General features: G+C 42.6%; 1 protein-coding gene across 2 annotated transcripts in view; it reads right to left on the bottom strand.

Annotated features, from left to right (window-relative positions):
- Window positions 1-24,592, bottom strand: part of WWTR1 (WW domain containing transcription regulator 1) — a 149,189-nt gene that overhangs the window by 44,439 nt on the left and 80,158 nt on the right. For both annotated transcript variants that reach the window (XM_049867498.1, XM_049867497.1), the window contains exon 3: window positions 11,647-11,783. In XM_049867498.1, the coding sequence (XP_049723455.1) occupies window positions 11,647-11,783 (137 nt within the window). The remainder of the gene's footprint in view (window positions 1-11,646; window positions 11,784-24,592) is intronic.

The following is a 24,592-nucleotide window of genomic DNA, read 5'->3' as shown; positions in this document are numbered from 1 at the left end:
AGAATACCCAGGAAGCTGAGAGTGGCTTCCTCCAGGGAGGATAGAAAGACGAAGTGTCCTGTTGTGAAGGAGACTTAACTTTTCACAAAAACCCTCTGGAACTGTGTGAGTTTTCTGCCATATGCCTGTATTTTAACAAAACATCTAGTTTTCCAGCAAAAACATCTAATCAAACAATATCACAGAAAAATATTTATTGATATGAAAAGATGCTCATGAGCTATTGATTAAGTAAAAAACACAGGCCACAAAGAAGATGTAAAGGATTTCCCACTTTTTTTGTTTGTACTGAAAAATAAAAAAAAGACTAACAGATGAGAAAACGTTAGCGTGATTCTGAATGGTAAGACTCCAGTGTTGCTCCTGTTTTTTATTTTCTCATTTTTGCTGATCAGTATTTTCAACGATGACATATAATAATTATATAATATGGAAAAAATTAATATTCCAAAAATTGTCTCAAATAGGTTTAGGATCTTATTTTTTCCTGCCTTTTTTTTTTTTAAGTCAAGGAGAGGGGGGTGATTTTCTTCTTCTCAGCACTTATTAATAAAGACTACCAAGGCATTTGTTTTCCTGGCCTCCTTTATGGTATTATTTTGCTGATTTCATCACTGAGAATTATTCAGAGTAGCACCATGGCAGAACAGCTGTCCCTGACCACCAGCAACTGCAAAACACCCAGAGAATAAATTTAGACTTCCATAAAGGAAGGAGGAATCAATCTTCCAGGTGATACCGGGGTGGGGAAGGTGATGATTGCAAGCAGGCGGGGGCAACACCATCAGGGGGCCCAAGAAGAGATCAAAGAGTCAGAACGTCACTCAGCACTTATCAGTCCGGATTAAGTGGCTGGATGACAAACATCCCAGAATCCCTTCACCTTTATAGGGCCTCAAACTGGACAAAATGCCCCCCCACAGCAAGGAAGTCCCTGAAGGCACACTATTGAAAGTTAGAAGAAAGGACTAAATTGGTTATAATTATTTTTAAAAGTTTCAACAGAAGTCCAAAGCTGGGTGAAAAGATTAAAACCAAACCAAACCCGTTGCCATTGAGTGGATTCCGGCTCAAAGCAATAGGACAGAGTAGAACTGCTTCATAGGGTTTCCAAGGAGCAGCTGGTGGATTTGAACTGATGACCTTTTGGTTAGCAATCTGAGCTCTTAACCACTGCACCACCAGGGTTTCAACCCTATATAAAGGGGCTAAAAAAAGTCTGACCTAGCCATTTTACCTGCCTTCCTAAAAGGTTTCACTCTTCTCCAGGGTGGGGACACTCCTCTGGAATTTGTTCAGGAGGTTAGACCTGCAACAGGGATGGAAGACCCAGTAAGCAAGGTAAGCACGGGCTTACTTGTGCTTACTTACTCACCTGCAGTGAACAGTTTCATGTTGTTTCATCATGTGAAACTGTAGTGGTGAAAACCATGTGAAACTGTTCACTACAGATGAGTAAGTAGGCACAAGTAAGCCTATGCTTGCCTTGCTTACTGGGTCATCCGTTCCTGTCAGGGACTATAAATTTGAAAAGAGGCTTTGATTCTGTAGGAAGCTACTGTGGGATTAGGAGAGAGGCAGATGCCAGCCATACCTAGAGGCAGAATCTTTGATGTGTGAAAAAATGTGAAATCGTTAGCTACAGATTAATAAGTAAGCACAAGTAAGCCCATGCTTACCTTGCTTACTGGGTAATCTGCCCCTGGCCTGCAGGGTACTGACTCAGGCCCATTCTAAGGAAGCAACACCAAAAACAGGCTAACGCATTTACCCAGGGAATTCAGACTATACAGTTCAATCATCGGGATCCCAAAATGGTGACTTTTTGCCTACTGTTTGAGGCTTACTTGGTATGTCTCAGGTCAGAACTCTCTGGGAAGTGGCTTTAACGACCAGTTACCCAGTGCTCACGTGTGCACTAACACCAAAAGTGCCAAAATGACAAATGCCAAAGCCACAATGTCTATTTCAGACAAAGAGCCCAGTCAAAAAGGTGGTGAGCCCACCTATCAAGTCAGTGGCTATTTAATGGGTATTTGCCACTTTAATAACAGCATTCCCCAAACACTGTGCTAAAACACACAATTCTATGTGGTTCCCAAACTTACTGATGATCAAAGTCATCCAGGCACTTGAAAACAGCCCACATTTCCAGACCCCAGACTAGCCCTACTGAAACATAATTTCCAGAGGTGGGGCCTATGCAACGTATCTCCTGGCAATAGCTAGACCTCATGATTCTTCCTTTGGGAGCAATCAGACTACTGGATTCTGAAGATGTATGTTTAACAAATGCCTGGGGAGGTCCAGCTGGTGGTGGGCCTGGACCACACATGGAGAAATACTGATTTGAGTGACTGGTCAATAATTTGTTTGCCACAAGCAGCCACAGCCAACTGATTCTCCCTGTAGAAGCTGTAGAAGCTTGAGCATTTGTGGTTATGCCTATAATACTCATGGGGCCTGGAGCCCTCTTTCCAACACCCATCCTTCTCTCCCACCATAAAAAGCTCAAAGCACCAGGCTGTTCCTTTTGTTTTGTTTTTGTGTTTGCCACAATAAAAGTAATATAACGATATTATAGAAAAAAGGAGGAATCGCAAGGCAAAGGCCTTACTGTAGTCACTATGAACACTTAAAAATATATAATTGACTTACTCAATAAATTTATTTTAAAAGTGATGTGCCCATATTGCTTAATGTGCTAGGGGCTCCAAACAAAAGCCAAACCCACTGCCGTCGAGTTGATTCTGACTCATAGCGACCCTATAGGACAGAGTCGACCTGACCCATAGAATTTCCAAGGAGCGCCTGGCGGATTCGAACTGCCGACCCTTTGGTTAGCAGCCGTAGCACTTAACCACTACGCCACCGGTGCAAGGGGCTAGAAATACACAGATAGGGAGCAAGGTCCCTATCCTTGAGAAACTTAGTCTTGTGGAAAAAGAGAATCTCAACGAAGTCTTTTTAGAAAAGCAACATTATCCCAGGGCATAAATGATTTTTCTGCTTTATAAAATTGTAATGATATAATAGAAAGTTTTCCATGTATCTACACAGTATTTATAGCTACTATTTTACTGGTTACAAATATGTAGCTATTTTCTATTGTGACATTAATTTAAACCAGTACTCATTTATTTATCCTGGCATTTCTTTTTTTTTTTTTTTGCTATTATAATAACCCATCTTTGGGTACACAGCTTTTTCGAAGTGTTCATCTAGCATACTAATTATGAATTTTATCTTAGGGAATATTTTTCTTGAGAAAATTGGGGGGTCAAACATTTTTCGTGGCTCTGGGTCCTTCTTAAGGAGATTTTATACCCACATCTCACATAAGAAAATCTACAAATCTTCATCACCAAATCTTAATATACCAAGATAAATAAATGCTGATTTAAGTCAAAAATTCATCTACATTAAGATAAATGGAATATAGCCATGAAAACAAGATTTCATTTTTTTTTATATACCATTATCTTCCGCTTTATCACACAAAAGGATTTGACTCAATGGATAAAATAGTATTTTTTTGACACCATTTCACATATTTTTTAAAAACATTAAAAGAGCTGTAATCGCTCTCATTTTGGAAACCCCAAAAAGAAGATTTTCAATAATGTTGATTAAATAGAGTGAATTTCGACAATAGGTGACTTCCTTCAATCTAAGGAGAAAACAATATTAATTTGCTACAGTGTTTAGAAAGCTCCTCCTTCCTTTTCTAATCAAGGGGGGGGAAATCTTTTTGAACCAGACCTTCCCCCTCTCTTTCTGGGTCCACCACTCTTCCTTTGCTTCCATAAACATATTCTTTCCACCACAGCAATCCTGCCACCGTCCCACCATCCTCCACCTTCCCCCATAAAGTGTGGAGTTTTTCAGCTTGTCTTTGGGCTTGTGTGTGTATGTGTTTGTGTATTTCAGGGTATATTTATGCTACGTAAACCACAACGTCCAAAAAGTAGCGAGAATATCAGAACTGGAAAAACGACAGTAGCCAGGTGTGTCTGCTCAGAACTCCCCATGTAAACTTCATTGGGAGGGGGGGAAACACTGGAGAAAGAAAAAAGCAGATATGCTAAATATAAATCTGACTTTTGGTGAGCTTTCAGGGTACTTTTCTGCATGTCTGAAGCAACACTAGGCTGTGGTATCCCTTAGCTATTTTTTGTGCTTTTGATAAATTTTAGTTTTTAGGTGCTTTTGTACACTTCCCAGAGGAGACGATGAGCCAACGCAGCAAACTAAGCTCAGACGAGATTTTCCATCTTGAAAAACAAGCCCTGAAGAAAAAAAAAAAAAAAAAACCCCACACATGTGTTTATAATTTGAAGTTCAGATCAAGACACAGACCTGGAGGACTTAGGCTCTGGGCTGGTAAACGGCACATCTTCAAAGGGGCAAATGTATGTGTGTGTAATTAAAAAAAAAAAAAATTCCTGCAGCATTGAAAATACACTTTGGCTGCACTTTACCAAAAGCTTCTGAACCGACTAGGACGACAGTCTGGTGAAGTTGTCACACAGTCCATATTTTTCCTGTACTGTCTGGAGAGGATGCTGACACCCCAGGTTGGGGCCGCATTCCAACCAAGAGCTGCGTTAATATGTGACCATAGCCCAGCACGCCATGGTTTACAATGGCTAGGATTATCACCAAAAAGGCCAAATGACATGTCGCTTTCTCTTGGCAAAAACACTTTAAAATATGGGGATACTGTAAATGGTTGGTGACGTTAGGATTTGTGTGGTGAGGCGTGGGAAAACCCCGACACACTCACCACCTGTGCAAAAAAAAAGTTTTTTGCGTGGAACGTGCACTTCACAAACTCCCCCTGCTGGTGATCTCAGGCTGAGGGGGCCGGGTAATGAGCAAGCACTACCTTGTCTTCTCTCAACAGCTGTCTCAGGTTAAAGTTTTTTTTTTTTTTTTGTATGACACCAGTTAGCTGCACAATTTGTAAGCAAAAGTGCCCAAACGATAAAAGTTGCAGTAACCCTATGGTTGGGATTTCCTGAGGGAGGGGCAGGAAGACTTTCTAACACAGCACATTACAGGCACTTCCTCTGAGTACATGGGTGCCAGAAAAATGGGAAAAAGGAGGCCACCAGCTAATAATAACTGTTACAACAATACATTTCTTTGGCGCCTTACCATATTATCAAGTATCAAGCCAGGGACACCTAAATACTCAAAACAACTTTAGGAGGTAGGTAGGTACTACCGTTATCGTTAGGTTCCTAGGTGGCCCAAATGGTTTGTACTCATCTACTAAGAAACCTAAAAAGGAGCTCTAGTGGTGCAGTGGTTAAGCCCTCAGCTGCTAACTGAAAGGTTGGTAGTTCAAACCCACCAGCAGCTACTTGGGAGAAAGATGTGGCAGTCTGCTTCCGTAAAGATGACAGCCTTGGAAACCCTCTGAGGCAGTTCTACTCTGTCCTGTAGGGTTGCTAGACGTCAGAATTGACTCCACGGCAATGAGTTTGGTTTTGGTTTACTAACCTAAAGAAAGGCCTGGAGATCTGCTTGCATAAAGATTACAGCCAAGAAAATCCCATGGAGCAGTTCTACTCTGTAACACATGGGGTCACTATGAGTCGAAACTGACTCAACAGCAACGGGTTTTTGGTTGTTTTTTTTTAACTATCATTATCACTATTTTACAGATAAGAAAAATGAGACTCAGGTTAAATAACTAACCCAGCTAGTAAATGTCTAACTAAGAGAAGCCCAGTTTCGGCTCCAGGTTTTTTTCCCTACTAACCACTATACTAAACGGCTCCCTACCTCCACCCTACTCCCATGTCCACTTCACCACCACCCCCTAACAAATGGCCAATTTCCATTATCAGGCCCTATTTTCCTAAAGCCCACTCTACCACATAATAGGGCCTATGTAGACAGTCTCTCTCTCTCTCTCTCTTTTTTTTCATTATTTCCTCTTTTTAAAAAATTTAGTGAATATTAATAACACCAACAACCTACTTACAAGATAATGAGATCCTATCTGGTTTGTGTTTTGAAAAAAAAATCAACTTTCACATGTATAGCAATTCTCTCCCTTCTCTGAGTTACTTCAGGATTCTAAACAAGTTGTCAGCCTCTAAGTTACAATAGTGATCCGGCTTCCACTAAGTGGTAATCCCTCTACTTTCCTATCTAAAGTCCTTCAAGGTCTCCCTTTCTTCTTCTTCCAGTCACTGGATATCTCTGGGGACTCCGACTTAAAGGTCACCAGCCTGCTCAGGCAAAACGAAAGCAAGAAAACCTTACAGACAACCTGATTTTGCAAATATGAGAACTAAAAATTCAGTTAAAAACTAGACCAAGCTGGAAATGGTTATTTGAATTAAAATGCAATAAAAAAATTTTTTTTTTCCCCTTCCAAACCTATTTCATTTTACTCAGGCATTTGAAAATTCTGTGAGTGCAAATACACAGCAGATCTCCCTATCTTCAGAGAGAAGCCTTTTCCCTGGACTCTAAGGCAGCTGACAGGAGAACCCTCCATTTTACAAAGTCACTCCTTTCAGAATAAGAAGGTATTAGAATGAGAAAGTACTCCTTCCAGGATGTCTTTGAGTGATGGGTCTCTCCTGCAATTAAAATATGGTTTGATTTACAACCCACATTTCAGGAATATATTTATTGAAAAAATTAGATACCTACAGATAACAAGACGAGCCCTGGTGGCGCAACGGCTAAGCACCCAGGCGACAGCTCGAACCAACCCAGCTGCTCCGCTGGAGAGAGACCTGGTGATCTGCTTCCATAAAGATTACAGCCCAGACAACCCTGGGGGGCAGGTCTCCTCTGTCACACGGGGTCGCTAGGAGTCAGAACTGACTCCACAGCGCCCAACAACAACAACATTGATGACAAGGAAGGGGGGGCACTGAAATACTTCCAACAGAGGGCATTACCCTCACTGAAAGTCACTAATACAGCGTTACTCCTTTAAAGCACTTTGCAATCTAACCAGCCCCCAGTTTTTTGGTTTTTTTTTTTTTTCTTTTCTTGAAAGTCTCCACAATGAGCAATGGAACTGGCTTAGGATCTCGCATTCTATAGTTAAATACATAAAATAAAACAAAACTTTTCTATCTACGCAGAAGCTAAAGTCAGTTGCGTCAAGTTGATTCTGACTTATGGTGACCCCACGTGTGTCAAGGTAAAGGTATGCTGCATAGGGCTGTTCAGTGGCTGGTTTTTAGCGGTTGTACGCCAAGCCTTTCTTCTGAGGCAACTCTGGGTAGACTCAAACCTCCAATCTTTGGGTTAGCAGCAGCATATGTTATGTATTTGCACTATCCAGGGACTCCTCTAGCCACAGAGTGATGGTAATAATAAGAACAAACACAGTAAGATCCAACAAACACTCGTATAATTTACCCACACTATTAATAACCCCCATTTTACAAATGAGGAAACCGAGGTACAGAGAAGTTAGTAACTTGACAAGGTCACTGAATCAGGATTCAAACCTCAGCCGACTGGCTCCCAAGTCCATATACCTAACCTACAGAAAAATATAGAACCCCAACAGAATGAGCTTTATTTCTGAAGGCATTCAGCTACGTCATTAACTATATCACACCTTTCGAAATACATAAAATGAGCTTATAAAAATTCTGTCATCCGACAGTACAGTCGTGTGTCACTTAACATCCACGGTACGTTCTGTGAAACAGGAGGTTATGTGATTTGGGTATTGTGGGAACACCATAGTAGATACTTGGCAAAGCTATAAGGGATACCTTTTGTTTGACTTCCAAATCAGCTCTCCTTGGTCTCTTGCCGCTGCTATCACTAGCACTAGTTTTGCTGTGTCTGGGATCCATGGTACATGTCACAGGAATAGTTTTGAAAGAAAATGAGAGACAGATAATGCTACAACACTCAAGAGACAGGCAATACACTAGACTGGATGCTGCTACCTATGAGTCAAAGCACACACTGTTATACGGTAAGCTTTTTATTTGTAAGTAGGGAAAGTTCACATTAAAATAACGACAGAAAGTACAGTACCTATATAAGCCAGTAACATAGGCATTCATTATGACTATCAAGACATTATGTGTTATATGTATACATGTACTGTACCATCACACGCCTGGCAGTGCACTTTGTAAACAGGAGACATGACATACACGGGTTACGTGAGGGAAGCTGCTGCATTTGCTATGTTTGCTATGTCCCATTCTTTTAGAGGGATTTCTGAACTCTATTATAACCTTAAGGGATCATGGGCATATATTTGGTCAGATGTTACCCAAATGGACGTTATGTGGCACATGACTGTAATGTTATTCACTATATTTTTACATAAACACCTCCCATTAAAGGGGACACATTACTTAAGTATCAGCTACATCCCACTGAAAAGCACCAAAATTCTAGATTAAAAAGAAGGATTTGCTCTTTTTAATTTTAAAGATTGATAATAAAGACTATGAACCACAGGCAGAGCTGTACCTTGAAATAAAATGTATTCTGAGCAAATCCTTTATTATTAGGCCCATAACGTGACTCTCTAAATAATTCCCTGTTCTTTGGAGCTTACTTGGCTGTCCCTGGAGCCCTGGTGGCACAGTCGTTAAGAGCTACAGCGTGCCACGGCTGCTAACCAAAAAAGGTCAGCAGTTCGAATCCAGCAGCTGCTCCTTGGAAACCCTATGAAGCAGTTCTACACTGTCCTATAGGGTCGCTGTGAGTCAGAATCAACTCGACGGCAACGGGTTTAGCCCTCCCCGGTATAGTATTATCCTTGGGACACACGTGCATTCCCTATAGGCTAGCAACACAGTTCATCACAGGCAAATACGCAAGTTTTGTCGGTGGGAAAAAAACACAGAAGATGTGTCTTGAGGAATTTATTGCCCTGATTTATTAGAAATCTGCTAAGTAAAGCATTTTATTTAGCCATAGTTAAGCTTGTTTTGGAACTTCAGTACTTAAAGCTTCTTTAGATGTACTTTACTAGTGCAATTGGGCTTTTAGTGTGTGTGTGTGTGTGTGTACATGTCTGTGTGCATGTGTGTGCCTGTGTACACGTGCATGCATGTGTGCGTCTGTGTGTGCACGAAGGTGGCTGCACAAGCAGACTCACATGTGCTTCAATATCAAGTTTCAAGTATTCAAAGTCCTTTTAATTTAGTTAGCCCATTTCCTACATGTTGCATAACTTTAAAAAATTAAAGAGAGTGAACAGAAGAGCATGAACGAGGATATTTACTCCAGTGTTATGTGTACTAGCAACTCACTGGTAACAACCGAAATATCCATCAGATAGGAGCTAGTTAAGTAAATTAGTCATAGGATATCAGTATGTTGGTCTACTGGGCAGTTTTTTTTTTTTTTATTTTATTTAATGAGGCAGTTGTAAATTTTTTTTTTTTTTTTTGTATATGTATGGATACAGAGGCGAAAAAAGCAAGGTGCAGAACAGTGGGTACAGTGTGCTAGCATTTGTGTGAAGAAACACACACACATACACGTGCGCACACACACACACACACACTCACATACATACACACACGAAGCTGGAAACACCAGTTGGCTCTGGAAAGCAAACTGGAGGACTAAGGAAATAAAGACAGGAGAAAGCCTTATTTTTTACACAACACTTTGAAACATCTGAATTTTTTTAAGCAGGCCCATGAAACGATCTTTTCCAATTGCAACTGATTTTAAAGTTAAACTTCATACGTTAATATTTTTACTGGACGTTAAATGGTTTAAAGAAACCTGCACGATAGTCTACCGCCATCTAACTCGGGGCTCCTTTATTTTACTCTGTGCCTTTTTTTTCTACATGAGATCTTTTACATTTGGGATAAAAGACTCAAGGGAAGCGTTGGTTTACCACTACTGGTAAAGGTATTGGTGCCATTTTCTTTGATCTGCCCTTTAGATAAGAAACACAAGAGAGGTTATTCCAAACTATTTGCTTTTTGGATATATTTTACATCTGCAAGCTTTAAAACATTAAGTCCAGACTTCCTGGAAGAACGGACAATCTATTCAGTTGAAGCTGACTTGGGTCTACTTAGTTCATATTCACTTTGGCTAAGCCAGTCTGAGACAAGGGTGTCCAGAAATAACTCTTCCATTTTTATCCTGTTCATTCCTGAAAATCCAACAGGAGATTCTTTTCACTCCCTAAAATTAACTGTTTCATATATAAAGCAGGATCTCAGCATCTGATCTTAAGTGGAAATATTATCTGAAAACAGCACTCTTTAATAAAACTTTAATATTGGCCGCTTTCATTTTTAGGTCTTTTTTTTTAGATCTTAGAGGAGAAAAATAATAATTATATATATATATAAAGGCAATCAGCAGAAAGTATTTTTTTCTGAAATTTAAAATCACATCTAAGAACAGTGGCATCATGAGGGTTGGCGTCACCCAGTGTGGTAATTTATGGTGTCACCCCCATGGACCTCCTCCTGTACCAGACCATACAAAATCCTTAGTAATGTTTCTCCGTATTCATGTTATAGATCATAATTCCAGTCTATCACTCCTCCTTTTCCTTTAATTACTACTTCATCCCAAAAAAGATACAGGTTCACAAATATTAATTACAATATTGTAGCTCAAACACCAGAAAATTTGACAAAATCAGTGTCTACAAAAACACTGGTGGCAACAAAGACGACAGCGTATGCTTGTAGCGTGTGCAGATGAAACCACGTGATTTGAAGTGTCACTGTAATTGGGTAACAATGACAGCTCTGGCCAGAGCGCATTACAAGCTTCAAAAAAGAAATTCACATAGAGTTTTAGCCTTGTAGGTATACTGATACATGGCAGCTGGGCTTACGAAAAACTTTTTTGTTGTTATAACTAACTACAGGAGTGTTTTTATAGACAGTAATTTTGGTGTCGCCCCCTCTGACAGTGTCACCCGATGCAGTCTGCATCCCCCACGTGACACCACTGCCTAAGCATTCTAAACAAAGTGAAAAGTGAGTCATATTATCCTGGAACAGGCATGGGGAGGCCCCACCTGCAGCTGATACAATGGTTAAATGCATTCTAAAGGCAGACCAACCTCGGTTCAAACTCCGGCTCTGCTATACACAAGCTACAGGACTTTGGAAAAGTTTCCTCACCTATAAAATGGGAATTCTCTTACTTACTGTAGGGTCGTTGTGAGAACTTAATGAGATAAGGCACGAGAGCACCTAGCCTGTATCAGCCACATATTAATATTAGTTACCAAAAACAAAAACCAAACCCAGTGCCGTCAAGTTGATAATGTTAATAAATTACGGAAAGACAGGGATTTGAGGCCAGAGTCATACCCTTTGGAAGACTTCAGGAATCAAGGACAGAAAGGGGTCCACACTCTACTTACCTTAGTCTGAAACAGGAGACCTAAGCTATTTTTCACAGAACTTCAATAAAGGCAATTAGAGACGATGCCAGAAATGTACTGTAAACCCAGGTAGTGTATCATGAGCTTCTTGGCAACAGGGCCAAAAAAAGAAGGCAAAGGAGGCAGAAGGATAAGGTAGCCAAGAGGGAGGGAATGAATGCTCTCCAGCTCATGGAGAGGCACTGAGACAACCAGGGCTGCTCCCAGCTCAGGGCTCCTTGGTGGAACGCTTGTCCATACGTTTCCGGGCTTACCAAGATTTGGCTGGGACACGGCCATGGCCCTCTGAGGCACTGGTGTGGATGCGGCGGCAGGGTGGAGGTTCATATGATTCAGAGGCTGATTCATCGTCTTCCTAGGGTCTTGCCATGTGGTGATTTTTTCTATGTGACTAAAAGAAGGAAAACAATGATCTTTTTAATTGTCGGCATCATTATTGTTATCACCATCACCAATAACAGGACAACAGCTAAGTGACGCTGGACGCAGGCTCTTCCCTTAGGATCTGCTTACAAATGGCTGACCAATTGTGTTTGTTTTCATACAAGGACACGTTCGGCCATCTGTCCCTCCATCCAAGTCGGGCACACTGGGGACTTGGAAGGGCATGCTCTGAACTCAAGCCCAGGGCTTAGTTCTCCAGGCTGCCTTTAAGAGTGGTAAGTGGGTTTTCTGCTGGAACTGGGAGAGGCCCCAGCTTACGTACAGCCCCTCAGCCCTTGAGCAGCCCACACCCCCCAGCCTCTCAGGTGCTTCAGAGTTGTCAATCAATGCGATGCCGAGGTGAGAACACCTCTCCTGAAGAAGAACCTTTGCTCTCAGGCCCCGCCGGCCCTCCCACACACTCCTAGCTCGTGTAATTGACATAATGAGGATAACTCCACTGTCCTCAGCCAAGGAAGGGGCCCCTGAAGGCATCCTAGTAAACACTACATTACTGAGCTCTTACTAAGCATAAGGCACTGTGAGGTCCACAAGGATCATATATAAAACCCTCAAGAAGCTAGCTTCTACCAAGCAAGGTCACAAATATGTAGCTGGGGGATAAAGCGCACCTAGAAATATGCGTAGGAAGGTTGGCAAGTGTCAGATCACAGAGGAACTTAGATGTTGAGGCATGTGGTCAGACTTTTGATCGTATTCTATTTCCAACACTTGTTAGTATGCCTTAATCACAGAGAAACCAGAACAGAAGCTTCTGTCCAGACCTTCCAATATGGCCTCACAAAATTTGACTGGGCCTCCAGCTTTCCCTACCACTTCCCAAACCACATCACAAAAAAAGATAAAAAAGGAACTGGTAGGAAGAAAACTGGTAGGAATGCCTTGTACCTTGTAGACCCAATCTAACAACCTCTACTGTGATGACAGTTTACTGTATTTTTCTTTTAAAGATGAGCAGATTCACCTGGTACCATTACTTTTCTTAGGAACGACATCAGAGACCTTCTTATATCCATCAAAGACAACAAACTTAAGCCCCTGGGTGGCACAAATGGTTAAACACTCGACTACTACCCAAAAGGTTGGCTGTTCGAATCCACCCAGAGGCGCCTCTGAGCACAGGCCTATCGATCTGCTTCCAAAAAGTCACAACCTTGAAAACCCTATGGAGAGCCCCACATGGTATCGCCATGGGTCAGAATCAACTCAGTGGCAACTAACAACAATTTCATATCATAAAAGGACAACAAACTTGATAGCAGAAACTGAATGTTATCCCTTTGTTCTGGGCAACTAGGTTTGCCTCTTCCAAACCAAATGGCAATGTCAACCCCACACACTATTGACCCTTCTTTCTTTACACACAGGAAAAGAAGTATGGCTGTTATTTCTGTCAAACACATTTTAATTTCAAATGACAATGACCTCCGTTAATCTTTAATGTAGGAAATTACTCTTCCTATTATTGGATTTAATCCTAGAGGTAGAAACCCCCTCGCAACGGAGTTCTCTTTGTCTTGTTTTCATTTGCTTCGGTTTCCCCACATTTCAATGCCACCACTGCTAAAATTCTCCTTCAGATTTCTTCATCCAACTCGTGAAGTTGCCTCACACTGTTGACCATGGGGAACACATCCATGGCCTTGAGTGAAAACCTGGATGTCTTCCCTAAGAAGGTCTACAGATGAGTGTGATGAAAAAGTTGGCCTTGGTAGCTATAAAGGAGGCAACTAAGTTTAACTCTTGCGTTTCAATACTATATGTGCCATCAGCAATCTTTCTGTCAATGAACAGGAAAAAAAAAGGTCAAAAATGAACTGGAAGGAATAGAAAAGAAAGAACCAAGGCTATCTTGTTAAGAAGAAGTGAAAAATAGATGGGGACAGAACGAACTAAAGATATGAAAGTCATAACAGCATTAAAAAAAAAAGAAACAGTGGTCTTAGTTACACCTTCAGTTTAACAAATTGTAATTCTGTGTAAAGCGGCCATAAAATCCTTTTGTCAACCTCTGGGCATGTGCAAACACACAGCCAGCCTCAGGGGATTTGTCACAGGCTTTCGAAGAGAGGAACCATTTGATGAGGTTGTCAGAGCTAAGTGCATAAGCTCCCTTTATCAAAATTGTTAGTGATAAGAAACCGTTTGACTATTCCTCCAGGACTGTACTATTAAAAAATGTTTTTGAAGGCAGGCATGTCCTACATAAATACTTCCCACTCTGCCGACATGAGGGAAAGAATCTGCCTCTTTCTTAAACCTTTCCTAGATGCTCTGACCCCACAGATTTTGTACTGTGTGGGAGCCAACATCACTGGTGCCCCTAACTCACGGCAACCCCACGCACAACAGAAAGAAACGCTGCCCAGTCCTGCGCCATCCCCATGATAGGTTGTGGATCAGATCTTTGTGATCCAATGATTTTCACTCATTGATTTTCAGAAGTAGATTGCCAGGCCTTTCTTCCTAGGCAGTCATAGTCTAGAAGCTCCACTGAAATCAGTTCAGCATCATAGCAACACACAAACCTCCACTGACAGACAGGGGGTGGCTTCGCGTGAGGTGCATTGGCCAGGGACCAAACCCAGGTATCCCACATGGAAGGCAAGAATTCTACCACTGAACATCACTGAGATGTAAAGAACACTGCCGTAGTCAGAAACTCAGCTACCAGTGGTAGAAATAATACAGGAGCTGGCATGATGCATCCCCAGATCTGGTTTGCCCCTCTGCCCCAGGTTGGAGCTCACGACATCCCTCCCATCCTACCAAATGGGCTGTGACTTCGAATCTAGGTGAGGGCAGGAGCACTCAGCGCAGAAGGCCTGCGACTGAAGTGGGTGGATGAAGCTCTGTCTGCCTAAGGAGTGCCGCCGTTCTTGCTGGCTTCTGTCCCCTGAGACTCAGTGTGGGTTTTCTGGGTGGACGCTTCTGCCCTCCTCCTGGTAAGGCTGACCCTGAAGAAGCACAACTCACCACATGGCTTCACGTTCCAGAACTCCCACGGGGCCCTGGGAGACTCTCCAGCCCACTGTCCAAACTCAACAGCCGACACTTTTCAAGGAGCTTTGTTCCCAGTGGATTTATTAATTAAAAGTGTCAGTCAGCATATTCCCCCAAGACTCAAGTACAACAAGGAGGGAAGGGGGGCTTTCTTAAGTGAGCAGCTCTTGTTGTTCCAGAACAAATCTGAGAAGAAAGGCAGGCAAATTCCCAGCCTCTGCAGACCCCTCGACCTGAAATCAGCTTAGCCCTAAGACTCAGCTTCTAGGATGTCGAGGGTGGCTCCGTCTGAAGGCAAAACACAAGAAAGAGAGTATGGCTCACCAGAGGCACTTGATACATGGCTGGTGGTTTGATTTAAAAATGACTCCTTTTGTTCAAATCATTTAGTGCCTGGGGCTCCCCCCTCTCTCTCCCCCTATTCCCAAACCCAGGATGTGCAGCTCACTCTTTCACTCTGCTGTCTCATCGATGCTCCCTCTCTCAAAGTTCCTGAGTCATTTCCTTTCTCGGATTTCTCAGTGTAACCTTATTGTTTGCCAGGGCCCACAGTTCAGCTAGACTAATCCCCGCTTCCCTTCTACTCCCACCTCCTTCCTGGTTTCACTCCCTTGTAGAGGCTCCTGCCTGCAAGAGACAGTCTCTCTGCAGTTTTAAAAGTGTAATTTCCCTTGGAAAGTTTTATCTGAATGTATGCATACGACAGGAGCCCTGGTGGTGCAAACAGTTAAGCGCTTGGTTGCTAAACCAAAGGCTAGTGGTTCAAACCCGCCCAGTGCCTCTGCAGGAACAAGACCTGGTGATCTGCTTCTATAAAGATTACAGCCAAGACAACCCTATGGGGCAGCTCTACTGTGTCCTATAGGGTCTGCTCTGTGTCGGAATCGACTGGATGGCAACGGGTTTGGATTTTTTTCTTTCGGGGTTACCAAACTATTTACATCTGCAAGAATTGATTTATTTATTTTTTTCTTTCTTATCTAAACTCTTCTGCACTTTCCAGCTTTTTAGCAGGGACTACGCATTGTTTTCCTAAGCAGTGAAAACAAAAATACTCAAGAAGGTACAAAAAGGAAAACTGATGCATGGATATGCAGTTATTAAAGATAAACCACAGCCTTCTCTCTTATCTTTCTGTGCCCAAAGGAAAAAGGAAAATGGAATCAATTACTTGGACCTATGCTGTTTGTAAAGAAAAAGAATACCAGTTCCTCAAGGGAAGGAACCGAACCAAAAAACCAAACCCGCTGCTGAGTCAATTCTGACTCGTAGCGACCCTACAGGACAGAGTAGAACTGCCCCAAAGGGTTTCCAAGGAGCGGCTGGTGGATTCAAACTGCCGACATTTTGATGAGCAGCTGTAGTTCGAGGTAGCTCTTAACCACTGCACCACCAGGCCTCCCAGGGAAAGGAAGGAAAAAATTTTTAAAACCCCCATGGCATTCCCTGTGTGTTTGTGGTGGACAAGGTGCCTGCAACAAATATACTGGGGGGGCCTCTTTGATCACGACTTCCCAGAGAGCCTCCTTCTTTCAGTCTCAACAAGACCAGGCAGACACCAGCCTCCAACCACATCTGAGTCCCTGCCTAGAGACAGAGTTGTCACTAAGGTATGGCAGGTAGGGCTCATGCCCTGGAGACGTGCTAATACGCAGTTTCTATTTGCCATCACAGTTTCCATTGCCAGCTATGAGAGATCATTCAGCAAGCTAAAACTAATTGCCAACCCTGGTGGTGTAGTGGTTAAGTGCTACGGCTGTTAACCAAAGGGTTGGCAGTTCGAATCCGCCAGGTGCTCCTTGGAAACTCTATGGGGCAGTTCTACTCTGTCCCCTTGGGTTGCTATGAGTCTGAATTGACTCGAGGGCACTGGGTTTGGTTTTCGGTTTTTTGCCAAAGGCACTATTTTCTGAAGATAGACCCCGGCTTAGAGGACCGGCCAGATCAGACAAGACCATCAACTCTGGTGCTCTAGAATTTGCCAAGGCGCAAGAAAGTTAAGCGCTTCTCTGAGTGGACATTTGGCTGGTAACGGCAGCTTACGGAAAACTGTGTGGTGTGAAAAATTTTTTCCCTCTTAGGTTGATATTTCCTTCAATAAAGTCACATTTACAAACTCATTTTATTGATTAGGAAAAACTGTGTTTGTGAGTTAAAACGTCATTGAAATTAGCAGCACTATCTGGCCAATGGAGCCCTGGTGGCACAGTGGTTAAGTGTTCGGCTGCTAACCAGAAGGTTGGTAGTTTGAATTCACCAGCCGCGCCTTAGAATCCCTATGGGGCAGCTCTACGGTGTTCTGTAGGGTCGCTATGAGTCAGAATAGACTCGACAGCATGGGTTTTGGTTTTGGATCTGGCCAATGACTCATTACAATTGTCCTGTACTTTTTCTTCTGTTCCTTCATGTGGACAGTAGCAGAACCACCACCCTCCCAGCCACCTTCCCCACTCTGACTGCAACCCTCTCATTAGCCTCCTGGGGATAGTTAACTTTGCTCCTGTCTCCTCCTCTTTAGTTTCTGCTGTTGACACAAGAGTTGAGATCTTGGCTGCTAACCTCAAGGTTGGCGGTTCAAAACCACCCAAGGGCTCTCAAGAGACAGGCCTGGCGATCTGCTTCCATAAAGATTACAGCCAAGAAAACGCTATGAGGCAGTTCTACTCTTAACACATGGGGCTGCTATGCGTTGGAATTGATTTGATGCCACCAAACAACACCACCTTCTTAGGAGTTCCCTGGTAGTACAGACCCAAAGGTTGGAGGTTCAAGCCCACCCAGAGGCTCCTGGAACGAAAAACCTAACAATCAACTTCTAAAAAATCAACCCCTGAAAGCCTTAAGCAGCACAGCTCTACTCTGACACACATGGAGTCACCTTGAGTCTGAGTTGACTCATAGGCAACTGTTGTTTTGTGTTTTTTTTGGGGGGGGTGGTTATTCCTTCTTGACCTTTCACCTTGATGAGTGCAATAGCCTCCAGGCTTCCCATCCTCCAGTCTTTCTTCTTTTTCTTCCTCTCTCCATCCCTTGGGAGCCTTGGTAGTGTAGTGCTTAAGAGTTTGGCTGCCAACCAAAAGGTCAGCAGTTCAAATACACCAGCTGCTCCTTGGAATCCCTATAGGGCAGTTCTACTCTGTCCTATACGGTCACTATAAATCAGAATCAACTCGATGGCAAAGGGTCTGGTTTGGTAGGTTCTCTACCCCTTCCACCATCCTCTCTATATCATAATCCATTCTATATCACATCTCCAGACTCATATCCCCAAAGACATCTGGGATGCGAGTCACCGCTGATCCTTGCTTGGTCCCTGTGCCCATGAAGTAAAAGTACTTCTCACATAGGCATCTCCCAGGCAGACCTGTCTCCTGTGAAACACCGTGGGTCCTAGGGAGACCACAGTCTTGAAACTACACAGACCTGGATTTTAATTTACGCTCTCCTTGTATGGCTTCATTGGACAAGCCATTTAACCCTTTTAAGTCCTAGTGCCTATATCCAGGAGACTGGGGTAAAAAAATGCTAATGAGTGCTCTGGTTCCTTGTTGTGAGGGTAAAACAGGTCTGTTCTGGGAATCTGGTTGTCACTGGGTACTGCCGAGTCAATTTTGACTCAGAGTGACCCCATGTGACAGAGAACTGCCTCATAGGGTTTTCTTGGCTGTAACCTTTAGGGAAGCAGATCGATCATAAGGTCTTTTTCCTGCAGAGCTGCTGGGTGGGTTCGAACTGCCAACCTTTCGGTAATTAACCATCGTGCCACCAGAGCTCCTTCTGGGAATCTTAGGACTGCCAAAGTCACCTACAGATTTCAGACCAGTCCACTGAGCTCCGAAGCTCACGGACGCAGCTGTGAGTGTGTGGAAGGCTGGCAACATTTGGTTCAAGTTCATTCAACAAGCATGGACTGTACACCTACTATGCTCAAGGCTCTGGGTAGGTATAAAAATAAAAAAGCATTTTGCAAATATAAACCCCCATGACTAGCAGCAGAACCATAAAGCCAAGGATTAAATCTTATCTGTAAAAACAGACTTCGTGGGCTTCTTACCGCCCAGGAAAAGGCCTGGAGTTTTTGGATGACTCTACCCTCCAGTCCATGACCTATTACATGAACTTCATGGAAGAAAGCCACACAGCAAAGACTTTCTGAAATAGAGAAGGTCTACGTAATACATTTTGTAATGCTGGAAGCATACAAAAAGATATAAAAATAGGAATGATTACAAAAGTGCTTCATTTTGAAAATGCTAGGTTTCTTAGCAGCATGCTGCTTATTTCTATGGGCAAAGATTTCCTCTTCAAATATAAAAGTTTCTACTTTTTGCTCCTCCTCCTCTTTTCGGCCCCGCTTCTTTAAATATATTAGAGTTTCATATTAACGTCAGACGTGACTCAGGGTTCCCTGCCATAAACAGAGGAACCCCTGGGTACTGCAAATGGTTAACGCTCAGCTGCTAACTGAGAGGTTGGAGGTTCAAGTCCACTGGAAGGCACCTCAGGAGAAAGGCCTGGCGATCTACTTCTAAAAAAGCAGCCACTGAAAACCCTGTGGAGCAGTTCTACTCTGACACACATGGGGGTTGCCACGAGTCGGATTCAACTCCACGGCAACTGGTTACAATCAACAAAGCTGTTAGACAGAATAGAGCTTAGCAGCAGCCTCCAACCTGTTGTCCTTACCCATAACCTAGATAGAGAGTTAAAGAGAACCACACCTCTAAGATGGAAGTTTAAAGGCAGCCTGGGATCATAAAACCAGGGGTGCCGTTTCCAAACCTCAGTTCACACTCAATGCTACATTTACTTCTTCACACCTCTGGTAATGATATTCCTTCTTCAACCTTTCTGGACTCCCTTTGATTTTTTTGTAGGCTCTTCTTTCTTTTCTTCTGGAAACCCTGGTGGCGTAGTGGTTAAGCGCTACAGCTGCTAACCAAAAGGTCAGCAGTTAGAATCTACCAGGCACTCCTTGGAAACTCTATGGGGCAGTTCTACTCTGTCCTCTAGGGTCGCTATGAATCGGAATTGCCTCGATGGCAATAGGTTTGATTTTTTGGGTTTAATTCTCTTCTAATGGGGTGTATGCTGTTCTGAAGGCAGAAAGGACCTGGTGGATATGACAAAGTGCTCTGCACAATAGTAGACATTTAAAAAAATAATAGTCCCACAACCCCATAATCTTTACATGCCCAATTTAAGGTATCAATAAATTGTCTTATTTTTAAAAAGCAAACTTGAAATTAAAAAAAAAATTTATTTACTAAGCCAATTCACCACCTTATTAATGTTACAACAAACATGTGTACACCGAAGACAATTTGCTTGAAAATGGCTACATGAAATTGTTTTGCAACTTGCTTTTTGTGAATCTTTATACCAGTTCAGTGAGACCCACCAGTGTTAAAAAGAATATTTGGAACATATTTGGATGATGTTGATAAATTCCCAGATAGGGCTTGCCAAGGAAATTTGACCCGTTGGCAGTAGACAACAAATGCTATGCCCAATTTTTAATCTTGTACCAGATGGCAAGAAGGCCTGCCCAAGACTTAAAGTTTTTACAGTTCTCTTGTTAGAATGCAAACATGAACAGGCTGGATTACTTTTTTGTTGTATTTAAGGGATAAATGCTGCCTCATTTAAACTAAACATGCTAGCTATATAAACTTCAAGACCTAAGAAATGACACAGCCCTGGTGACAAAGTGGTTAAGAGCTTGGCTGCTAACCAAAAGGTCAGCAGTTCAAATCCACCAGGCACTTCTTGGAAGTAACCCTATGGGGCAGCTCTACTCTGTCCTATAGGGTTGCTATGAGTCAGAATCATCTTGATGGCAACGGGTGTTTTTTTTTTTTTTGATCTTGCTCATATGCTGTACTTCTTTAAGTGGTACGTACTTAGCTCTTGCAACTGGCACCAGAGATGGGTCATAACCACAAAACAAGGACAGCTGGAAAACACACTTAGTAATTCTCCCAGGCCCACATGCATGCTCTTTTTCCAGGTACCGCCTCTTCTGTCCCCTAAAACCAGAAGAGAGTGGGGGCCCCATTGCTGTGGGGGCTGCCATCACCAGGGCTGCACAGCTCATGACCCACATCTAAACTCGTGACCCAGCCAGGTCCTTCTCATAATCTTAAGATGAGCAGTCAGCCTCTAAAATCTCCCCCTCTGCTTAAACCTATCAATCCAGCTGCATAATGGGGAGTCCGTTTTTGAACTTCAATACATTGATAACCAGAATTAAAATCCTGGCTCTTCATGAGGCTGAACAGATACATAGCTTATGTTTTATTTCTAAAGCAATCAACCTCCTTCCCAAGTTACCATTCTTCCTGCTGCTATCCCAATTGATGACTCTTTGTCCCAAAGCAGCAGTCATACACTATAATCAGTTACAGTTCTTCTCCCATAGTGCCCAAATCCTAAATAGCACCACCTCCTCCTAGTCTAATACATTGGAATAAAAGATACAAAGAGGTAAAGTCAGACTGCCAATGTACACGACTGACATATCCATCAGCAAAACATTCGTATCACTTATATCATTCAACCCCAAAGCAATAAAAACAGACTCCTGCGCCACACAAGGAAAGTGACTTCCCGTAACAGAAGTGCGTTGGATGAGAAAGCTTGCCCTTCTTTGAAACCACAAAAGAATTTATAGTTAAAAGTTCTGGTCAGGTTTCACTGAAGACAGCTAGCTCATCAAACATAGCTGCAGTCTATGACACCGGAATAATAACTCATATATAAATAGAGGATTTTTTAGGATCCCCTAATAAAAGATGATACGAGACCAGAAGCGTTATTTTGGTGCACGCTTCCGGTCTCTGCCATTCACTTGCCAATTCAAAAAATTTGAGAGTTCTCTGGAATTCGGAATGAATGGCAGGGATTATATCTTTAACTGTCAGGTTCTAATCCTCGACTTCCACCACTGCCTTGCCAAGGAGCCCTCCACTTGTTTAAATTAGCAGCAGCAGCAGCAGCGTGAAAGGTCCATTAGTACTTCCGGCACGGCCAGCTGTGGTGATACATCCACCTCGAGGCCTCTGCGCTGAGCACCACTGACATCTCTGCAGACTCACTCTGTCTAAACCTATCCAGTCAGGCGAGCTGTGGCTGAGATCAGCAGAGCGCCGTCAGCCCAAGGGAGCAGTGTGATCAGACTTAGGACTGTAACATCCGTAGTTCCTGCAGGGATTTATTTACCAGAGCTCTGACTCTGTCTCTAGGGTGGGAAAGAAGGGGGACCCTATGAACCTGCCACTTCTCAGAGAAAACCACTTTGGGAAGCCAGTGACTCATCAACACAGTCCCACAGGGTGACTCATGGGCCTCACTTCAGAGGGTGAGGAGTCAGACATGGTGTTGCAGAGACTCCGTCATCAGCTCCCAGCACCCCAACGTCACCCAACATTGGCAAACTTGACTTTGCAAACTGAGCCAAACTCTTGCTTAACCTCATTTTTCCTACTCCCAGAAAACGCAAGAAGAAAAAGAGGGGGGTTCTTATTTGTTTGCTTGCCCTAGGCCAAGAGCCATACTGAAGAACTCTGGCTGTGTAGCAAACGTTTTTATTATCCACACCTAGCATCTTTTCCCTTCTCTCACATCAGGATCAATAATGCTATTAAAAGATGGAGAAATCACCTTAAGTTTCTTGTGTTGAAAATGAACAAAATTATTAAGAGTTCTTTTCACTATGTGTTATTATTTCCACATATCAAGTACAAGATAAGCACTTGGTAGAGTTTTCATTTCACTTTTCCCCTTTCCCCACAAACAAAAACATGGGACGGGGATGATAAGTGGAGGAAAGATAGGGTCCTTATAAATGGTGAATTCTAGAATTATCCATAGGAAGCAGCATGCCTTCATCCATTTACTCATTCGACAAGCATTTATAGTGGGGCTGCATCTTCCATGGAGATCAGTTCTAAAGTCGGCTTTGGCAAGTGTGGAGTGTGGTGAACACTGCCACTGAAAATCCTTTAAATGGCCCATAATGTACAACATACTAGGTTCCACATATATGATTTTGTCTTTTACAAAGCCCAACAGGGCTAGTTCCTTCCAGGGCTACAGAATGGTGCTGTTTCTTTGGCGCATCTCCAGACGAAGTGATGCTATATCCAAATACACACCTAGGGATTTGCTAGAAGTACAATGCTGAATATGGATTTGTGCTGAGTGCCTGCAGGGTCTTTTGGTCTGGGATGGCCGTAACAGAAGATGTCCTAACCACAGCCTTCAAAGAGGTGACAGTCGACTCTGTGGGGAGGCGATGGCAGTGAAGCAGTGATTGGTGTGGTGGTTAAGAGAACAGACCCTGTAGTTATGGTTATAAATGGTCCAGAGCCTAATAGTCTGTCTCAATAGCTACTTGTTAGATAAGCTCCCCACGTCAGCTTCACTTCACATCTGGGAAGTGGCTTTAATCTCAAAATTAATTTTTAAATGAAGTCAGTTTTGAAGCCACCGAGCTACTCTAAATGCTAAAATACTTTTGAAAGCTGTTTTTCCAGACACTCTGGACCCCGACACATGTTTTTAACATGTTTTTCCAGCTGTTCTTAAATGGGACATTACACACTGATGGCCTACTCCTAAGCCACTCCAAATATAAAATACCTCAAGGCTAAAACTTCTGCTACACGCCTTTCTCTGCTTTCTAATGGGGCCAAATGAATTAAATGTCACTCGCCAAAAAAAAAAAAAAAAAAAAAGAGGGCAAGGTCTCATTAATACCAAGAATTCTTTTGGGTTGGCCTAGTGTTCATTGTCAAAAAGAACATATCAAGATCTATCCTAAAGTAAAACACTGTCAGTGATAGGATAATATCCATATGCCTACAAGGAAGACCAGTTAATACGACTATTATTCAAATTTATGCACCAACCACTAAGGCCAAAGATAAGGAAACTAAAGATTTTTACCGACTTCTGCAGTCTTACACTGATCAAACATGAAATCAAGATGCATTGATAATTACTGGTGATGGAATGCGAAAATTGAAAGAAAAAAAAAAAAAAGAAGGATCAGAAGTTGGAAAGTATGGCCTTGGTGACAGAAACAACACAGGATATCATATACATGACAGAATTTTGTAAGACCAACGACCTATTCATTGGAAACACCTTTCTTGAACAACATAAATGGTGACTATACACATGGACCTCGCCAGATGGAATACACAGGAATCAAATCAATTACATCTGTGGAAAGAGACGATGGAGGAGCTCAATGGCAACAATCAGAGTGAGGCCAGGGGATGACTGCAGAACAGACCATCAACTGCTCATATGCAAGTTCAAGTTGAAGTTGAAGAAAGTTAAAACAATTTCATGAGAGCCAAAGAACAACCTTGAGTATATCCCGCCTGAATTTAGAGTCTGTCTCAAGGATAGATTTGACCCATTGAACACTAATGACCGAAGACCAGACAAGTTGTGGGATGACATCAAGGACATCATACATGAAGAAAGCAAAAAAAGACAGTAAAGAAAGAAAATATTAAAATGGATATCAAAAGAGGCTCTGCAACTTGCTCTTGAACGTAGAGTAGCTAAAGAAAATGCAAGAAATGATGAAGTAAAAGAGCTGAACAGAAGATTTCAAAGGGCAGCTCGAGAAGATAAAGTATTATAATGAAATGTGCAAAGGCCTGGAGTTAGAAAACCAAAAGGGAAGAACATGCTTGGCATTTCTTAAGCTGAAAGAACAGGAGTAAAAATCCAAGC

The sequence above is a fragment of the Elephas maximus genome, chromosome 23, assembly GCF_024166365.1.
Source record: "Elephas maximus indicus isolate mEleMax1 chromosome 23, mEleMax1 primary haplotype, whole genome shotgun sequence".
NCBI classification, from domain to species: domain Eukaryota; kingdom Metazoa; phylum Chordata; class Mammalia; order Proboscidea; family Elephantidae; genus Elephas; species Elephas maximus.
The sequence above is the reverse complement of the archived record's forward strand: the minus strand, read 5'-3'. Positions and strand labels throughout refer to the sequence as shown.